At 42.9% G+C, this 16,330-nt stretch overlaps 1 protein-coding gene across 3 annotated transcripts in view; it reads left to right on the top strand.

Annotated features, from left to right (window-relative positions):
- Positions 1–16,330, top strand: part of ABCC4 (ATP binding cassette subfamily C member 4) — a 217,887-nt gene that overhangs the window by 140,758 nt on the left and 60,799 nt on the right. For all 3 annotated transcript variants that reach the window (XM_048494888.1, XM_048494887.1, XM_048494889.1), the window contains 6 exons: positions 393–543; positions 2,456–2,575; positions 3,508–3,618; positions 4,992–5,092; positions 8,311–8,502; positions 15,068–15,223. In XM_048494888.1, the coding sequence (XP_048350845.1) occupies positions 393–543; positions 2,456–2,575; positions 3,508–3,618; positions 4,992–5,092; positions 8,311–8,502; positions 15,068–15,223 (831 nt within the window). The remainder of the gene's footprint in view (positions 1–392; positions 544–2,455; positions 2,576–3,507; positions 3,619–4,991; positions 5,093–8,310; positions 8,503–15,067; positions 15,224–16,330) is intronic.

Raw genomic sequence — 16,330 nt, forward strand, 5'->3', positions numbered from 1 at the left:
AGCTTTAATTTTCACTTTATGTCTGTTTGGCCAAGAGACAGACTGAAGGAAGTGAGACAACATAGGCGCAGTGGCCAGGAATACAGGGGTCTGAAGACACAACATGGAGAAAGTAAAGCTGAGGAAAACCACAGGTGGGGCCAGTGGTCTGCACTAAGCACAAGAAGAAAGGGAACAGCAAAGAAAGGATTAGAAAACTGGGGAGTATGAACCAGAAAACCCATAGCATGTAGACACTGGAATGAATGGTATTGGGGTTGAGACAGGGACTGAAATGAATGGTTTTCACAAATTCTTTGGTCCTTAACAAAACAAAACAGGATTATGCGTCTTGAAAAATAGAAAGGAGACTTTGAGCTTAATCAGGCTTCTGTGCGATTTTGTTGTTGCAGGTTCTGTTGCAGCTTTTAAGCGTCGTCGGAGTGGCCGTTGTCGTGATGCCGTGGATTCTCATCCCTTTAGTCCCACTTTTTATTATTTTCGTCTTTCTTCGTCGGTATTTCTTGGATACATCAAGAGATATTAAACGACTAGAATCCACAAGTACGTGTGTTGATATTATTTGATTTTTAAGCTGAGAATATAACAACTTGGGGACTTCTAAAGCATGTCGAGGAGGGATATCCCATCCTGCACACTGACCATACTTTTGTCTAGCTTTTCCCCTCCCCTCCCCATTTAGCCCCCCTGCCCCCCCAGCCCAGTCAACAGCTCTTTCCTTTCCTCTATTTGCCACTTCCTTTCTCCCTCTTAGCTTTTTTGCTCCCCTTGTTTGCTACTACCGCTTTCCTCCAAGATGCAAGGTTGAGTTGCCTGGACCCAGGTTCTACTGCCTCAGTTATTGTTTGACATCCTCATCGCGCTGGGTATGATCATGTGACCTTTCAAGTTTTGGGATTTTCCTGCAAACCTAGGCGTTCTAGCTTTGCAGAAAAATCCCTGCCTGTATGTGGCTCTGGATTTTCTGATCCACTTTTTGGGACCATGTTCGTAATATATTGATTTAATGATGTGGGTTGTTAAAATATTGCTGACGATTCAGGAATAGAATTTGTTTCCTTCCTTCTGTGCAAACCATGTGTGTCTTAATGTTGATTTTCAAATTTCCCTTGTTTTATTCTACCTTGACCATCATCTTCGGCATCTGTTTTACTTGACTCATGCTCTTAGTATAGTATGTTTAATGAGATTTGGAGTAGCCTGTGACTTGGGTCTTGTAGTAAATCTTTCCTAACTGAAAGCAGTTCCACCAGCAGAATGGGACTTCTTCCACTACCCCTCACTGTAGCCCAAAATGGTCCCTGAAATGCTGTTGCAGGGGGACAAGAGACACCAGGAACAGCATGGGGGTCAGGGAGTCAGAAATCAGCAGTGGGAGAGAAGTATTAATGAAAACTTGCTCCCCTTCCATTACTCGAAATGTACTATGGGATCCAAACCCAAACCTTTTTGCTGTGAATTTGTGTCTTTCTTCTCTTGTAAGCCTTAACCAGGGTTTACGTTACATCTACACCAATGATAACCATGGTTAGTGCTGACTAGGGTTCCTGTTTTTACCAGTGTTTAAACAACTGTGCAAATCCTGTTCAAGAGACATCCTTAATATTAGGACAGGTGTCATGCTGAATCATAATGAGAGCCAAGAAGTGTTTTGGGGGTGAGGGGAAGGGGGAGGGGGAGGGCTGGAATTTGTCAAGGGTGGGAAAGGCGAACATACTGTGGCTTTGACCCAATCCCTTAGCCATGTTGCTCCTGGCTTTACCACTGGAAAAAGTAAGGCTGACAGAATGTGACATGCAAGAAACATGACAATGTGGTTGTGGGAGAGCAAAACCCTTCACTGGACTGTATTGGCTGGTTAATACTCAAAGGGTTTGTTGGACCTGTGCTATGATGGGTTAACCCAGTGAGGCATGTGCAGTCTCCAGGCATTTGCAACAGGTGCTTTTTATCACAGGCCCTGTTCCCATCATGCACTGGAGACAAAAGGCCAACCCAGCACCATTCTGAACCCCACAAAAAACATTTCTTTCTGACACTTGGCCATCAGCAACTCTCCTGAGAGAGCCCATATTATTGGCAGGCTAAACCTCTGTCCCTCAATCTACTGTTCCTCCCTTCAAGGAGCTTCTTCCCTCCCTTGACTTCTCCAATGGACAATGTTAATACTACAGCTATGTTAAGACTACAGCTCAATCTGGATTTCCTCTTGTGGAAATCTGTGTCACCCTGTCACCAACCCACAGAAACTTTGTCTGGAAAGAGTCTGACTTCCAAGAACTTGAGCAGAACATCTTGGAGATCTACAGAATTGTTTGTTGGAAATAAACTGCTTTTTCCAGTTTTATGAATTGGGTATTAAATAGTATACATTTATTCAGATAAATTTAGTATCTGGCTGTGAGATTGAATGGTGCTAATGAGTTACAGTATTCTTTTAATCTCTGTGTTGCAGCTCGAAGTCCTGTATTCTCTCATCTGTCGTCATCTCTCCAGGGACTTTGGACCATTCGAGCTTTTAAAGCAGAGCAAAGATTCCAAGAGTTGTTCGATGCTCATCAGGACCTGCATTCAGGTTTGCAAAAAACTGAAGCAGACATTTTCCTTCTAATCCCCATTGATTTAAACTGGTGGCAAAAGTTCTGTGGAAATGTGCTGCTTGAAAATTCTGTTGTAGACATGTATGTTTGAACACTCTTGGTGTGAAGAGGTATGTGGTTACTACCTGCTCACAGAAAATTAGCATCTCAGGAAGCAAGAATCAGCTTGCCTTTTCTCTGGCATGCTTTCCCCCACCTCCACAAAGCAGTAGCTCCTCTTCTGAAGCCAGAAGTAATAACAGTTCAGAAGGGACCTTGCCACTGGAGTTTGCTATTTATATAAAGGGGTCCTGATGTGTCTTTCTCAAATGAGTTTCCAGAAATACTTACTGTACTTAGGCCAACTGTGTTTTGCTTTTCTGAATTTCTTCCCATTCCCTTTCAAGGGTTATACCACTGCTCTCAGAATCTGAATGAGCAAGTAGTTTCAGTCTTGTCTTGTCTTTTTAAAAGAACATTGGTGTGTATCCAATCATACAGTTTCTGTTTGTGAAAAAGGGAGCAGTGATTTCCACAGATTATTCCTCCCACTGCAGATCCCCACTTTGTCCCTGTGCTGTTTCTGATAATTTGCCCCTCCCCAAGCAAAATTTCCAGGAGCTGAGGGGGTGCAACCGGGGCAGGGGGAGTTTCTCTGTCCAAAGTCCATAGGTACATTCCACTAAATTATAACATTCATTAAAGTTCCTTTAGATATTATGTTGGGAAGGGCAAGTGGAATTCTCTGTCAGCCCTGTGTCATGCAGCAGAGCCTTTTTGGTTTTCTGGCTGCCTCACTAAATGAGGCGTCTGCCTGAACTTCTTGAACTGGCTGCAAAGATTTCTCAAACTTGGCTACACTTCTTGTTCTTTGGATTTAGCTTGGAACTTCATGTTTTTAATAACTAAACTTTCTTTTTCTTTTTAGAGGCTTGGTTCTTATTTTTGACCACCTCAAGATGGTTTGCTGTACGCCTGGATGCCATTTGTGCCATCTTTGTGGTGGTGGTTGCCTTCAGTTGTGTGCTGCTTGCTCAGAGTGAGTATATATCCCGAGGAGAAGTTAGCAATGTATACTTTTACTTTGTGTTCTCATTACCCTCTAATTGTTTTAAGGCAGCAACCGGGAGGAATGCTTGCTTTTAGATTCTGATCTCTCTCTGAGGCCAAGGTACCTGGCATTTTAACTATGAATAAACAAGTAGACTTTAAGTTTCTTCATAAAGCTCTAGGCCTCTCTCTCATACCGATTGCATCTGTCAAACTCGATTCTTCAAGTGAATCTAAACCTAACCTAGCCTTTTTATTCTCATCGGATTAATTCTTTAAAAGTTGGGTTTGCCTGAGGCTGAAAAGGAAGGAGGTACAGAATTCCATTGCTTTTGGTTTAAAGGCAGTATGATCCGTAGTACTACAAAGTGTGAGGTTTATGCACAGAGTCAGAACTCTAATCAACAGAGGTGTTCTAACCTAATGGTTTGTGAAACAGTGTTCTTTGCTGGTACGTTATGTTCATATTAAAGTTTTAGTGCTATGTGGAGATCTCCATAAATTCACCTTTTTGCTGGGGTGTGTACGTAAATTCCCCTTCACTCTGTCATGTTCAGTTGCATGCATGTTCTTCATTGTCATCCAGTTCTCATGTATTTTTATGCATACACACATATCGGTGCATGTGTGTGTGTATTCTCATGTATATATACTCATACACACAGTGCTCTTGTATTTACATATAATCATGTATTTACTCATACACATAGTCAACCGACACATCCATAGTGTTGCCCATTTCCTTGTTTTCTGAACCATTTCCAAGAAACAACATTCAGTCCCATCTGGCCCTGGAACTTGTTTTCTGACTGTTTTCTAAGCATGTTAAGTTGGAATATTTGTCAGTATTTCATAGCACCTCAACAACTTTCCTCTGTTGCTGCTGTTTCAGATGAGTTCTGACTTACAAAATTTTATGCTGAAATAAATTGTGTAGCCTTTAAAGTGTACTAGATTCCTATTGAGCGATGGTTGCAACAGACTAGCACGGCATCCCCTGTTTGGCTCTCAGGGGCTCATTCCGCACATGCAGAATAATGCACTTTCAAACTGCTTTCAGTGCTCTTTGAAGCTGTGCGGAATGGCAAAATCCACTTGCAAACACGCATTATTTTGCGTGTTCAAAAGGGGCCAGGGTTTTGGGAATTGTGTTTATCTGATTTGGGGAGGCCAAAAATCACTGTAGTTCCCAAAACATAAATGACTTATATTTTACTTTTGATGATGTCATCCTGAACTTGCTGTGGCCATAGTAAATACTCCAAATGAGTTGCACCGAATATTTTTAGAAGCTCTTAATGTTCACTTTTTCATAAACTACTTTATTTTGTAGTAACATGTGCCTTGTCTCTTGTCCTGTAGCTCTAGATGCGGGACAAGTCGGTCTAGCTCTGTCCTATGCAATCACTCTCATGGGAATGTTTCAGTGGGGAGTTCGACAGAGCGCTGAAGTTGAAAACTTGGTAATGTTACTCATTTGTTCCTTTTTGAAGCTTTTCCAATCTTTTGTGCTGTAATCTAAAAACAGTCCTGATAGCCTGTCAAATGTTCCTTGGGCTTTGTAGAGAAATGCCATTACTTGCTTAAAGGTCTTTGTCCAACAATAATTTTTCTTCAGCCTAATGGAGACTTAATTGTGCATAATCATAATTCAGGTAGCATTAAAAACAATCAGCTGATCTTTGTGTGTATCTGTAAAATGTGACAATCTAGACCAGGGGTCTGCAACCTGCGGCTGTCCAGATGTTCATGGACTACAATTCACATCAGCCCTGCCAGCATGGCCAATTGGCCATAGTGGCAGGGGCTGATGGGAATTGTAGTCCATGAACATCTGGAGAGCCGCAGGTTGCAGACCCCTAGTCTAGACTGTCAGATCCCGTCCATACTAAGACTTAAGTACTTACCAGCAAACTGCTTCTCAATTTGTCAGGCTGCTGTTTATTTACTCCTGTCACAACGAGGGAACTGTTATCACCACAGGGGAAAAATATGTGTTGAAGCTGGTGACACTGTTAAACTCGGGACAAAACACGGCCCCTAAATGTCACAATTGCCAGTCTCTGAACTCAGGTTTTGCTCCCACATCAGTGGCTATTTCTCTTAGTCCCCTCTTCCCTCATCATGATAGTGACCAGTCTCTATGAGAAAAAAATGGCAGTGTCCAGTCAGGAGAGGAGCCTCCTTTCTGGACACAGAGGAAAGAAAGCTGATGCTAAGAAGTGAGGAAACAACAGGGCATCTCCTGAGCCTCAGCTGCCACAATGGCTGCAGCTGTTACTTCTCTGAACTCCTCAGCCTGCTGACTTAAAATGAAATTCTGGGAGAAATGAGTAGCAGTAGTTAAGGCAGGCCAGAAGCCCCTGTGCACTAACTACAAAGCAGTTTCCCCCCCTCCCTCCAGTTCATTTAGTCATGTCTCAGATGCATCTGTGGTAGGCAGGTAGACTCTGAGTGGTTGCATTTCAAAATTCATGGCAGATGAAGTGAGGGGGCTCTGCACTGGGTGAAAGATATTTTTGTGTTCAGGTTTTTAATGCTTTTTCTACCCTCAGCCATGATTCTCCTCAGTACCCTTTTGTTCAAATTGGTTGGCCATTGTGCAAGGCAGGATGGTGGATTAGATTGACCACCGATCTGATCTGGCAGTGTTCATCCTATACTCTAATGCTTTTCTTTTCGTTATAGCATTCCTCGCATGTGAGGGTAGAGCATGCCAGATAGTATCCTAACATGACCAAGAGAGAAACTGCGCATGCATGCACCCGCACAACTCTCTGCACATTTTGCAGGCCAATGAATTGTTGAAAACATTATAATGTGATTTATTTGGCAGTTGCCCCTTATTGATTTACTTACGTTATTTATAGTTCACCTTTCTCACAGGTAGATTATATATAGTGAGTCAGTACAATCAACAAAATGGGGCGTTCAATAGCCAGTGAATTAGAATTTTAGAAGTCTGAAACCACCAAAAAGAGCTGAAGCATAGCATGAGTATTAGTGACACATTAAGTGGTACAGAAATTACATAATAGGACCCTACTTACAATAACCTATAAACAGCTGTATAGACCATAGTCTCAATAGTTTCTCCAAGTAAGTTTGTGTACCATTTTGAACAGGGCAACCTTGTTACCTGCTCGGAAAAGCCCTCTTGAATAGTTTGGTTTTGCATAGTTTTCAGAAAGCCGAGAGTGTTGGAGCTTTCCAAACCTCCTTGGGCAGGCCATTCCACGAGGCAGGAGCCACAGCAGAGAAAGCACGTGCATGGGCTGTTGTTGGTTTTGTCTGCTTGCTGGTTGCCACCTGCAGAAACCCCTGCTGCCATGAGCGACGCATAGGGAGAGAGGCAATCCCTCAAATAAGAGGGGCAAAGGCCACAAAGGGCTTTGTGTGTGATAGCAAATACCTTAAACTGAGCTCAGTCGCAAATGGGCATCAAGCCAGTGGTGTATCTGCAGAATGGGAATAATGCACATGCTCCATTTAGCTCCCGCTAGTAGTTCAGCTGCAGCATTCTGGATGAGTTGGAGTTTCCAAGTTGATTTTGAGGGGAGACCAAAACACAATGCTTTACAGTTGTCTAGTCTCAACATCACTGTGTTATTAGTCAGATATTTGCCCAATGAACTGTAACACATTGGTTGAAATGCTGTGTATCTTAGTGTTATAATTACTGCTGCAGAGTCCTTACCAGTAGAGATCCACTAACGGAAACCAGTCTGAAATCTCTAAAATGGAGTAATGCTGTAGTGAACGGGGAAAAATGTATTTCTTTACATCTCACCTTTCTTCCCCTTGTGAACCCAGAGCAGTTTAAATTGTTCTCCTCTTCTCCATTTTTATCCTTACAATTGCCCCATGCGATATGTTAGGCTAAGAGAGTTTGACTGGCCCAAAGTCAAACCCAGCAAACTTCCATGGGAGAGTGGGGATTCAAACCTGTGTCTCCCAGATCCTAATCCAACACTCTTAATTACTATGCCATGCTGGGTATCCGAGGTGGGCGGGGTAAGGAAAATGATGTCCAGTGTTCCAGACCCCAGAGATTGGCCAACTTTTAAATGGCAGTTGACCAATTTAAAAAGGTAATCCCTTCATATGACATCTAGAAATAGTTGCTTGGAACAGTGGCAAAATCTGTGTACAGTAGTACATTATGTCCCTGACCTGGATGGCCAAGACTAGCCCAATCTCATCAGATTTTGGGAGCTAAGTAGCGTCGGCCTTGATTAGTATTTGAATGGGAGACTACCAGACAAGCCCAAGGTTGCTACCCAGAGCAGGCAATGGCAAACTGTCTCTGAATGTCTCTTGCCTTGAAAACCCTTTGGGGTCATTATAAGTTAGCTGTGAATTGACAGCATTTTTCCTCACCACCAAGTGCAGTGGTGGGGAAGGTTCAGAAGAGGCATAGAAAACGTTGAAGTTGAAAAAGAGATTGTATATTTCAAGGTCTAATCTCTGCCAGCTTTTGTGTTTGACCTGGTGCGGATGTCAATTTTTCCTCACCACCAAGTGCAGTGGTGGGGAAGGTTCAGAAGAGGCATAGAAAACGTTGAAGTTGAAAAAGAGATTGTATATTTCAAGGTCTAATCTCTGCCAGCTTTTGTGTTTGACCTGGTGCGGATGTCAATAAATATACCTGAATTACAGTTACTTTGCTCTTATTTTCCAGATGATTTCCGTAGAAAGAGTTATGGAATACACAGAACTTGAGAAGGAAGCAGCCTGGGAGTCCAGTAAGCGGCCACCTCCAGAGTGGCCAACAGAAGGTGTTATAGCGTTTGAAAACGTGAGCTTCACTTACACCTTAGATGGACCTTTGGTGCTGAGGCATCTGTCTGTTTTAATCAAGTCAAAAGAGAAGGTACACGTTTGACTACTTAACTTGTGTGTCGTGGGGTTAACCCAATCTAATTTCTTCATGTCTTGGTTATATTTAGATATACAACAACAACAACAACAACACACTTTGTCTTCAGGGATAAAGGTTTAAGAATTAATAGTATTATATTCCTATTCTCTTTTGACTCTCACCTTCCACATGGAAACATTTGTTGTGAACTTGGAGTAGCCTAGCCTTCCGACCTTTGGAGTCTCCTTAGCTGTTGTCTGAAGTTCTTTGATATCACAGGGAACTTCATATACACCCCTCCCTTCACGACTGAGTGGTGCGTAAGGGGCTATAGGGGAGAAGAGACTGAGCTATTTGTGGCGAAAAAAGTAGGACTATTGAAGCACTAATGACAACACACTGTGTCAATAGGGTGATTGAATGGAGCGAGTATGAGTTGAATGGTGTGCATGAGACAGAGGTGCGTGGGTGAATGGGTGTTGCGTACAGGCTTTGGCTTGGAACCCCCCTTGCCCCATGTGCACGTCCAAAGCATACATGCATGCATATGGGGTGGAGGAGGGGCAGTTTTATAGAAATAAGCTTTTCGAGTGAGAAAATTTTCCCGGGGTGCCCAACCTGGTGCCTAGGAGACCTGCTATCTGAGCCTGTGCTTAAGCCGTGGCAACCTCATACTTTCTGGATCCAAATCAATTATTTAAATTCAAAAATGTCTTCATATTTCTCCAGTTTTCATAAGAACATAAGAACATAAGAACAAGCCAGCTGGATCAGACCAGAGTCCATCCAGTCCAGCTCTCTGCTACTCACAGTGGCCCACCAGGTGCCATTGGGAGCTCACATGCAGGATGCGAGAGCAATGGCCTTCTGCGGCTGTTGCTCCTGAGCACCTGGTCTGTTAAGGCATTTGCAATCTCAGATCAAAGAGGATCAAGATTGGTAGCCATAGATCGACTTCTCCTCCATAAATTTATCCAAGCCCCTTTTAAAGCGAAAAGTGTGGTATTATATATATTATGTGGTATTATGTGGTATTATATATATTAATTTTTTAGAAACAATATTTTTTGTGAAACTCTGCTTTCTTCTGCATGTTGACTTGAAGTAGGTTGACAAGGTAATGGAAAAACAACAGCTTAGATTCCCCAAGGCATGTACACTAAGGTGCTTCAACATCCTGGGGTGGTGCTGGTTTCACCAGTTCAGCTCACTCAGGGCCACAGGTCCGTGGAGTTCAGGAGCCCTTTGGCTCATCCCCAGGATCAAGACTGCAACACAGAAGTAGCAGAAGCTCTGTCCACGTCTCGTCTGGCAAAGAGACATTCCCTATTGTCTTCTTAAGAGCAGGGCCACCTAGGAGTGGTTCCGCAATCAGACAGGATGTCAGGAGAGCTTATGAGTTCTCGTGCATTATATATACTCAAGAAGAGGTTGGACAAGCATCTGGTAGGGATTTGGGGGGCAGGGTAGCATACCCTTTCTTAGATTGTGAATGTTTTCTCATCTACCTTAGTGCCTAATTAAATTCAGAAAGAGAATGCTTTTTCGGGGGAGGGAGGGAAATAATCAGTCCTGGCTTTACTGTAGTTGAGGTGGCTTCACTCGAAAGAGACAGGAGCTCAAGCTCTTGAGGTTTTTATGCAGTGAGTCTGTTTATCTTTTGCATGCTTCCCCTTGCCTTTGGGCCAGCTCTCTTGCAGTGGTAATAAGCCGTTCTAATAGTGGATAAGAAGATTTGCATTTCACGGGAAGAAATAAACAAAATAAAAGATGAAACACGAGAGGGGGAGAGAAGATGTTGCGCAAACGGTAGATCAGCACTGCGTGGTTTGGATTTCTTGGTTTCCTGTCAATTTTGGCTTGAGTGATAGTGCTGTTGGCTTTGCCACTGTAAATTAGGGCTGTGTGCCCCAAAGCGCTTTCTAAATCTTGCCATAGGTATCTTTTTTCCTTCCGTTTTTAGTTGGGTATTAAGTTATATGAATTGCATTCCACACTTACCTGCCTCTGCTGAGAAACCTGCCCCATGGCCTTTCCGACAAAGACAGAGGAAAATATTCTTTCTGTTGACGGGGTCTCCTGAGGCCTCGTTGGACTATGAAGTGGCATGTTTTTATAAAAAAATGGAATATGAGATCTGCTTGTTTCTCACCCATATTGCTGTTCTGCAAACAATTCTTTTATATGTGGGTAAAGAGGGCTGGGATGCCCTCCTCCCGTTCTCCTCCATGCTCAGGTTGACCCAGGGAAAGAGGTGGGGCCAGTATTGTTCCCTCCAGGCCCCCCCCCCCAGTAAGCTTTCAAGGATGCCACACTGGTATCCAGGGGGGAGCTTCTACCCAGCAAAACATTTGCAGTGTTCAGCACTGCTTTAAAAACATTAATATCATTGGGTTAAGTAATTAAGATAAGGTATGGAGCCAGTGTGGTGTATTAGTTAAGAGTGGCGGATTTTAATGTGGAGCACCGGGTTCAATTCCCGTCTCCTCCACTTGAAGCCAGCTAGGTGACTTTGGGCCAGTCACAGTTCTCTCAGAACTCTCTAAGGCTGTTCAAAGATCGGCAATGGCAAACTACCTCCAAATGTCTGTGGCCTTGAAAAACCTATGGGGTCGCTGTAAATTAGCTGTGACTTGATGGCACTTTCCACCAAACTTAAAGTTTACCTAGTGTGGAGCTGTTAGTAGGCAAGAGTTTGAACAGTGAACTAGCAAATCTCCACTTCAGATTTTACCCCCACCCCTACCCCCACCCCTACCCCTACCCCTACCCCCACCCCAAAGTAGCTTTAAGATTAGCCACTTACCCAGCCTCCCCCTGGGAGGCATTATAAGATTTGCCTATTTGTGAAGTCTGCCCTCTACCTCTGGTAGTTTTTCTCTGTTTCTCTGTTGCTTCCCCAAGCCCTGTCTGAGTGGATAACCCAATTTCCCCACATTTAACTCTCTCCTGCCACATACTCACCCAGGGGTTCCATAGCCTCTTATTGGCTGATGCCGCTTAGTGTTTGCGTACTTTCCCTGTGGACAGGAATTTGCTGGTGTGCCTGTAGCCCAATAGCTCCAGCAATGAAGAAATGAGCCCCTCCTTGTGGCCATTTTAACCCTAACCAACTGATTTGAATCGAGGCCCTGTGCACCTGATGACTGAATTTAATAAAAGCACACAACCGTAATTAAGAGCGGTGGACTCTAATCAGGAGAACCAGGTTTGATTCCCCACTCCTCCACGTGAGCGGCAGATTCTAACCTGGTGATCCAGGTTTTTCCCTACTCCTACACATGAAGCCTGTTGGGTGACCTTGGGGCAGTCACTGTTCTCTCAGAACTCTCTCCGCCCCATCTATCTCACAAGATGTTTGTTGTGGGGAGAAAGAGAAGGGGTTTGTAAGCTGCTTTGAGACTCCTTATGACTGGGACAAGCTGGATATAAATGCAGACTCTTCTTCTTGACGCACAACTCCCAGTATCTCACCCAGCTCAGTCCGTCGCAGGCTTTAAGAGAACCTTTTTGAATGGTTTTCAGAAACACGTCTGCAGCCACTAAAGCTCTTGCAGAGCTTGCAATAACTGTTGCTGTCCGGCCGCTGGCTGTGCGTGCAGGCATTCTGCCTTCACAGAGGAGTCTGAGCCGATTTTCAAGGCAGCCCTACTGAGAGAGAGCTGCCATAATCTACTCTGGATGCGATCAGATAGCAGTGCTAGATAGGCTCCTATGCTGAGAGGGGAAGAAGTGTTGTGTCATTCTAAATTCCCTGTCGCTTTTAACTGTCAGCCTCTTTGCCCAAAATGATAAACCCTCTTCTGACACATTCAGTGTGTTCCTTTTCATTGAATGCCAGCCCGAAGGAAGAGGGGTTTTTTGTTTTGTTTTGTTTTTGACAATGAGCAGAGCAGCTGCATTTTTATTTTAAGGATCAATTTTATAAAGCACTTTTTTGTCACTAATAACCTACTGTACATCAATGACATCAGTGGAAACGCTTGAACTCCTTTGTTTTTATGCAGAACTCTGCATAGGCGGTTTTGCTTTCTTCTCCTTTCTTCCTGTTTCCTTAGCATTTTTCAATTCTGATCCGTGCTTTGGAACGAAAAGCTGCTCTACGAAATATTTTTCTGAAGCCCAACCCTCCCAATGAATTTCCATTTAAAGCCACAGATGGACAAAATGCAATTTTGTTTTCATATATTTTCTTAAGTGACTATTTTGATCTCGTGCAGCAAAATCTAAGGAAACAGCAGTTGTAAAGGGGTTTTGTCTTTTAAGGAAGAATTTATCCCATACTGTCAAGGACTGGTGCCACCCATCAGCAGTGGGACGTGGGACATCCTGGTTTGGCTGTTCAATTCCACATGGGGACCAAGGCCTGATCAATAATCTCTTGACCACACATTAGTAATAGGGGGAAATAATTTCTGAATGGTCACTGAATGTTCAGTTTTGCTGACTGGCAATTCTAAGTGCTTTCAGGTTCCTATTTTCCCTGCTCACTGGTATTTGGAAAAAATAGCTGAAATATGTTAGATGCTTTAAGTTTTACTTTTCAGGTAATACATGACCAAGAACAGTTCATGTTTGTGAGGAGGGTGTGTGTGTTGTTGTTTTTGAATCTGTATTTTGTAGTCCCCCAGCTGTGTACAGGTAATTCTCAAAACAGAAGCAAGTTTCAACATTTATTAATTATAGATTTACTTTATTTATACCTCACCTTTTTCCTTTCTGGGGACCCAAAGCAACTTACATTACTCTCCTCTCCATCTTATGAGGATATGTGATTGAGGTAGGGAAGCTGCTTAAATTTCTACTGAGTATTGCATCAGTAACTGCTGTTTGGATCTTGTTTCCCCTTTCTGGCTGTAAGCTGAATCCCCTCATTTCTGAAGATGAAGACGCTTCTTTTCCCTCATTTAAACATGCAGGCACATTTAATGTTATACCTGAATAGGTTTACTTGTAGATGACATAAATGAGAACTACCCACCCCAAAGGAGGGCTCCCCACCACGTTCTGGTTGTTATGGACTTTCCACTCGGTTGAAAGCTAAAAATGTAACCATCAGAAATGCAGCACATGGCCTTCCTTTTAAGGAGAAGTGAATTTGCAGTGTGCTTTATTGTGGGAATGATTGACTGATACGGTGACACTCTGCACAGAGGTTAAGTGAGGAGGATCTGCTCCAACTGGAGGCTATTAAGCAAGGCTGGAGAAGGAAACCCACAATGGGCAGCTGCTAGAAATCTTTTTCCAGCTCTTAAGTTGGATTGTTTGGACTTTGTGTTTATCTCTCAGGACACAGAGTTTGGAAATTATTCTTAGGGGTCAAAATAGATGTGCTCACATTTGTTTTGGGACTAAAACTATCCTAAATTAGGATAGGATATCCTGAATTGGATAGATCCAACCAGTTCTCTTCCTTTTACATCCCCCATCCTTCCTGTCTTTTGTCCCTGTAGTTCCCATGATATCTAGCATTGCCTTTTTTGGTGGTCAAAGGGAATCCCTCTTCTCCTTTTCACCCTGGGAAGAACTATTTGGATCCAAACTACTCATTATACCTATCTACAAAGTTGGCTGCCTAGGTTTCCATTTTGCCTAGACTTTCATTACAGAAGAGTTAATCAAACTCTGGAACTCCCAAATATAAAAAGTGCTGAGTGGTATACTGGTTAAGAGTGGTGGACTCTTACCTGGAGAACTGGACTTGATTTCCCACTCCTCCACATGAGTGGCAGACTCTGATCTGGTGAACTGGAGTTGTTTCCCCACTTCTACATGTGAAGCCTTCTAGGTGACCTTCAGCTAGTCACAATTGCCTCAGAACTCAACCCTGCCTACCTCACAAAGATGTCTATTGTGAGGAAAGTAAGGGCAAGGAGTTTGTAGGCTACCCTGAGTCTTCTTTCAAGAGAGAAAGGCAGGGTGTAAATCCAAACCTTTCTTCTTCTTTTTAGTAGTGTGGCAGCGTGAAGGCGTTAGGTCAGATTTGCCGAGTAGGGGAGCCAGACCCTGTACTAGTGGAGTGGAATTTGGACAAAAAATAGCTGGGACTTTCCTATGCTCCTAGTAGAAAAAAACTAATAGTCTATCTAAGAGCTTTGATTGGAGGGTAGATGGGGTAAAGGAAATGATATTTTCATATTGAAGAAAAAATGTTAATGTTTTGTGACCCACCCGATCCCTAATGCGTTATGATGGGCAACAATAAATTAGAAGCAAATACAAAATGTCAAAATTTAAGCTCAGTTGGCTGTGACAAGGAAGTTATACCTTGAGGAGAAAGGTGGCATATCTGTTGGAAAGGGCTTTGTTTTATCAATTTCATGTTGGAAGGAGAAATGGCTTGCATCTTACTGGTGGTGGCTCTTCATTTCTCAGGTGTTACGTATCTAGAATAGTTTACAAATAATTCTTAGTGCTCTGCACAGTTATTACCTTGTCTTTCTACTTGTAGACCTTATCTAACATGAATTTAAAATGTACAGTGCAAGATAATTATGAATGATTCTTCAGAAAAATCCTCTGTTATTCAAAACTGGCTAAGCTGGTTGTGTGTGTGTGTGTGTGTTTTTTTTATAAGGTTGGAATTGTGGGAAGAACGGGAGCTGGAAAGAGCTCTCTAATAGCTGCTCTTTTCCGGTTGGCTGAGCCCCAGGGCAGAATTTGGATTGATAAGTTTTTGACATCAGAACTGGGACTCCACGAATTGAGGAAGAAAATTTCCATCATACCTCAGGTACAAAGTTTACTTTTCGTATTGGTGCGTTTTGGAGGTCCAGCAGACTGGAAACCTTAGCATTGTAATACATTCTTTATCTTTATTCTGCACTCTGCCCATAGTATTAAAAATCCTTAATATTTCCATATTCGCCCTTTCTTTTTGTATATGTTAATCTTTGGTTTTTTGAACGTTGTCCAAAATAAAGTACAGTGATTTCTGTTGAAAGGGTTATTATATTTGCTTTCATTGTACAAAAAAAATTGTTTGGTTTCGGTCACTACTTATCATTGTAGATACCCAGCAAAATCGGCTGACTGACCTCTCCCCACATGGTTTTCATGTGAGAAAACTGCTGGTATGGGGGAGTGAGAAACCTTCCTTCCCCTGCAGTACTGTTTCAAGACCATTTGGGTTCTTGTTTTTTAGAGGCAGTTGCCTGCAAACTGATGTAAACAAGCGAACAAGATATGTTAGCGCAGACACTGTACTATTATGCCTCCTTCCCCAGCTAAGCACTGAGCAAGACTCCATTCCTACATTATACTAGTTTCATTGTTTTTACTAGAACATGACCTATAGAGTAAGCAGTTTTGTGTGAAATTGATCCGCTTGTGATTTGGAAGATTCTAATCATGTTGGCAAAGCCCTTCTTTGAGAGCAGTTATGCTAACGTGCTTGAAATCTCCTGAACAAGATGGTTTAGGAGCTTGTGTAGTTTGTGCTTCGGTGTGTGAGAACTGGTTCTAAGCTGCTGCAGAGTGCAATCCTAAGGAGAGTTACTCCAGTTTAAGCCCATTCATTTCAATGGGCTTAGACTGGAGTAACTCTGCAGAGGACTGCACTTGCAGTGTCATGGAATGTTCCTTCATATTCTAATTCCTGAGGCAGAAGATTCACACATTTTGTCTACTACCACTTTCTGGGCTACTCTTCCTTCAAGGAGCTCAGTGTAAGACACATGGTTCTATCTTGCTCACATTCTCCTCACACACCCCTGTGAGGTAGATGAAACAGAGAGTGAGAGAATGAGTGAGTGAGGTCAGGTTATCTACTCACGGCAGAGTTCGTTCTGAAGTCTAGTCTCCCAGATCCTGGTCCACTATATTACACTAGCTCTCTGTT

Source organism: Sphaerodactylus townsendi, linkage group LG04 (assembly GCF_021028975.2).
Source record: "Sphaerodactylus townsendi isolate TG3544 linkage group LG04, MPM_Stown_v2.3, whole genome shotgun sequence".
NCBI lineage: Eukaryota > Metazoa > Chordata > Lepidosauria > Squamata > Sphaerodactylidae > Sphaerodactylus > Sphaerodactylus townsendi.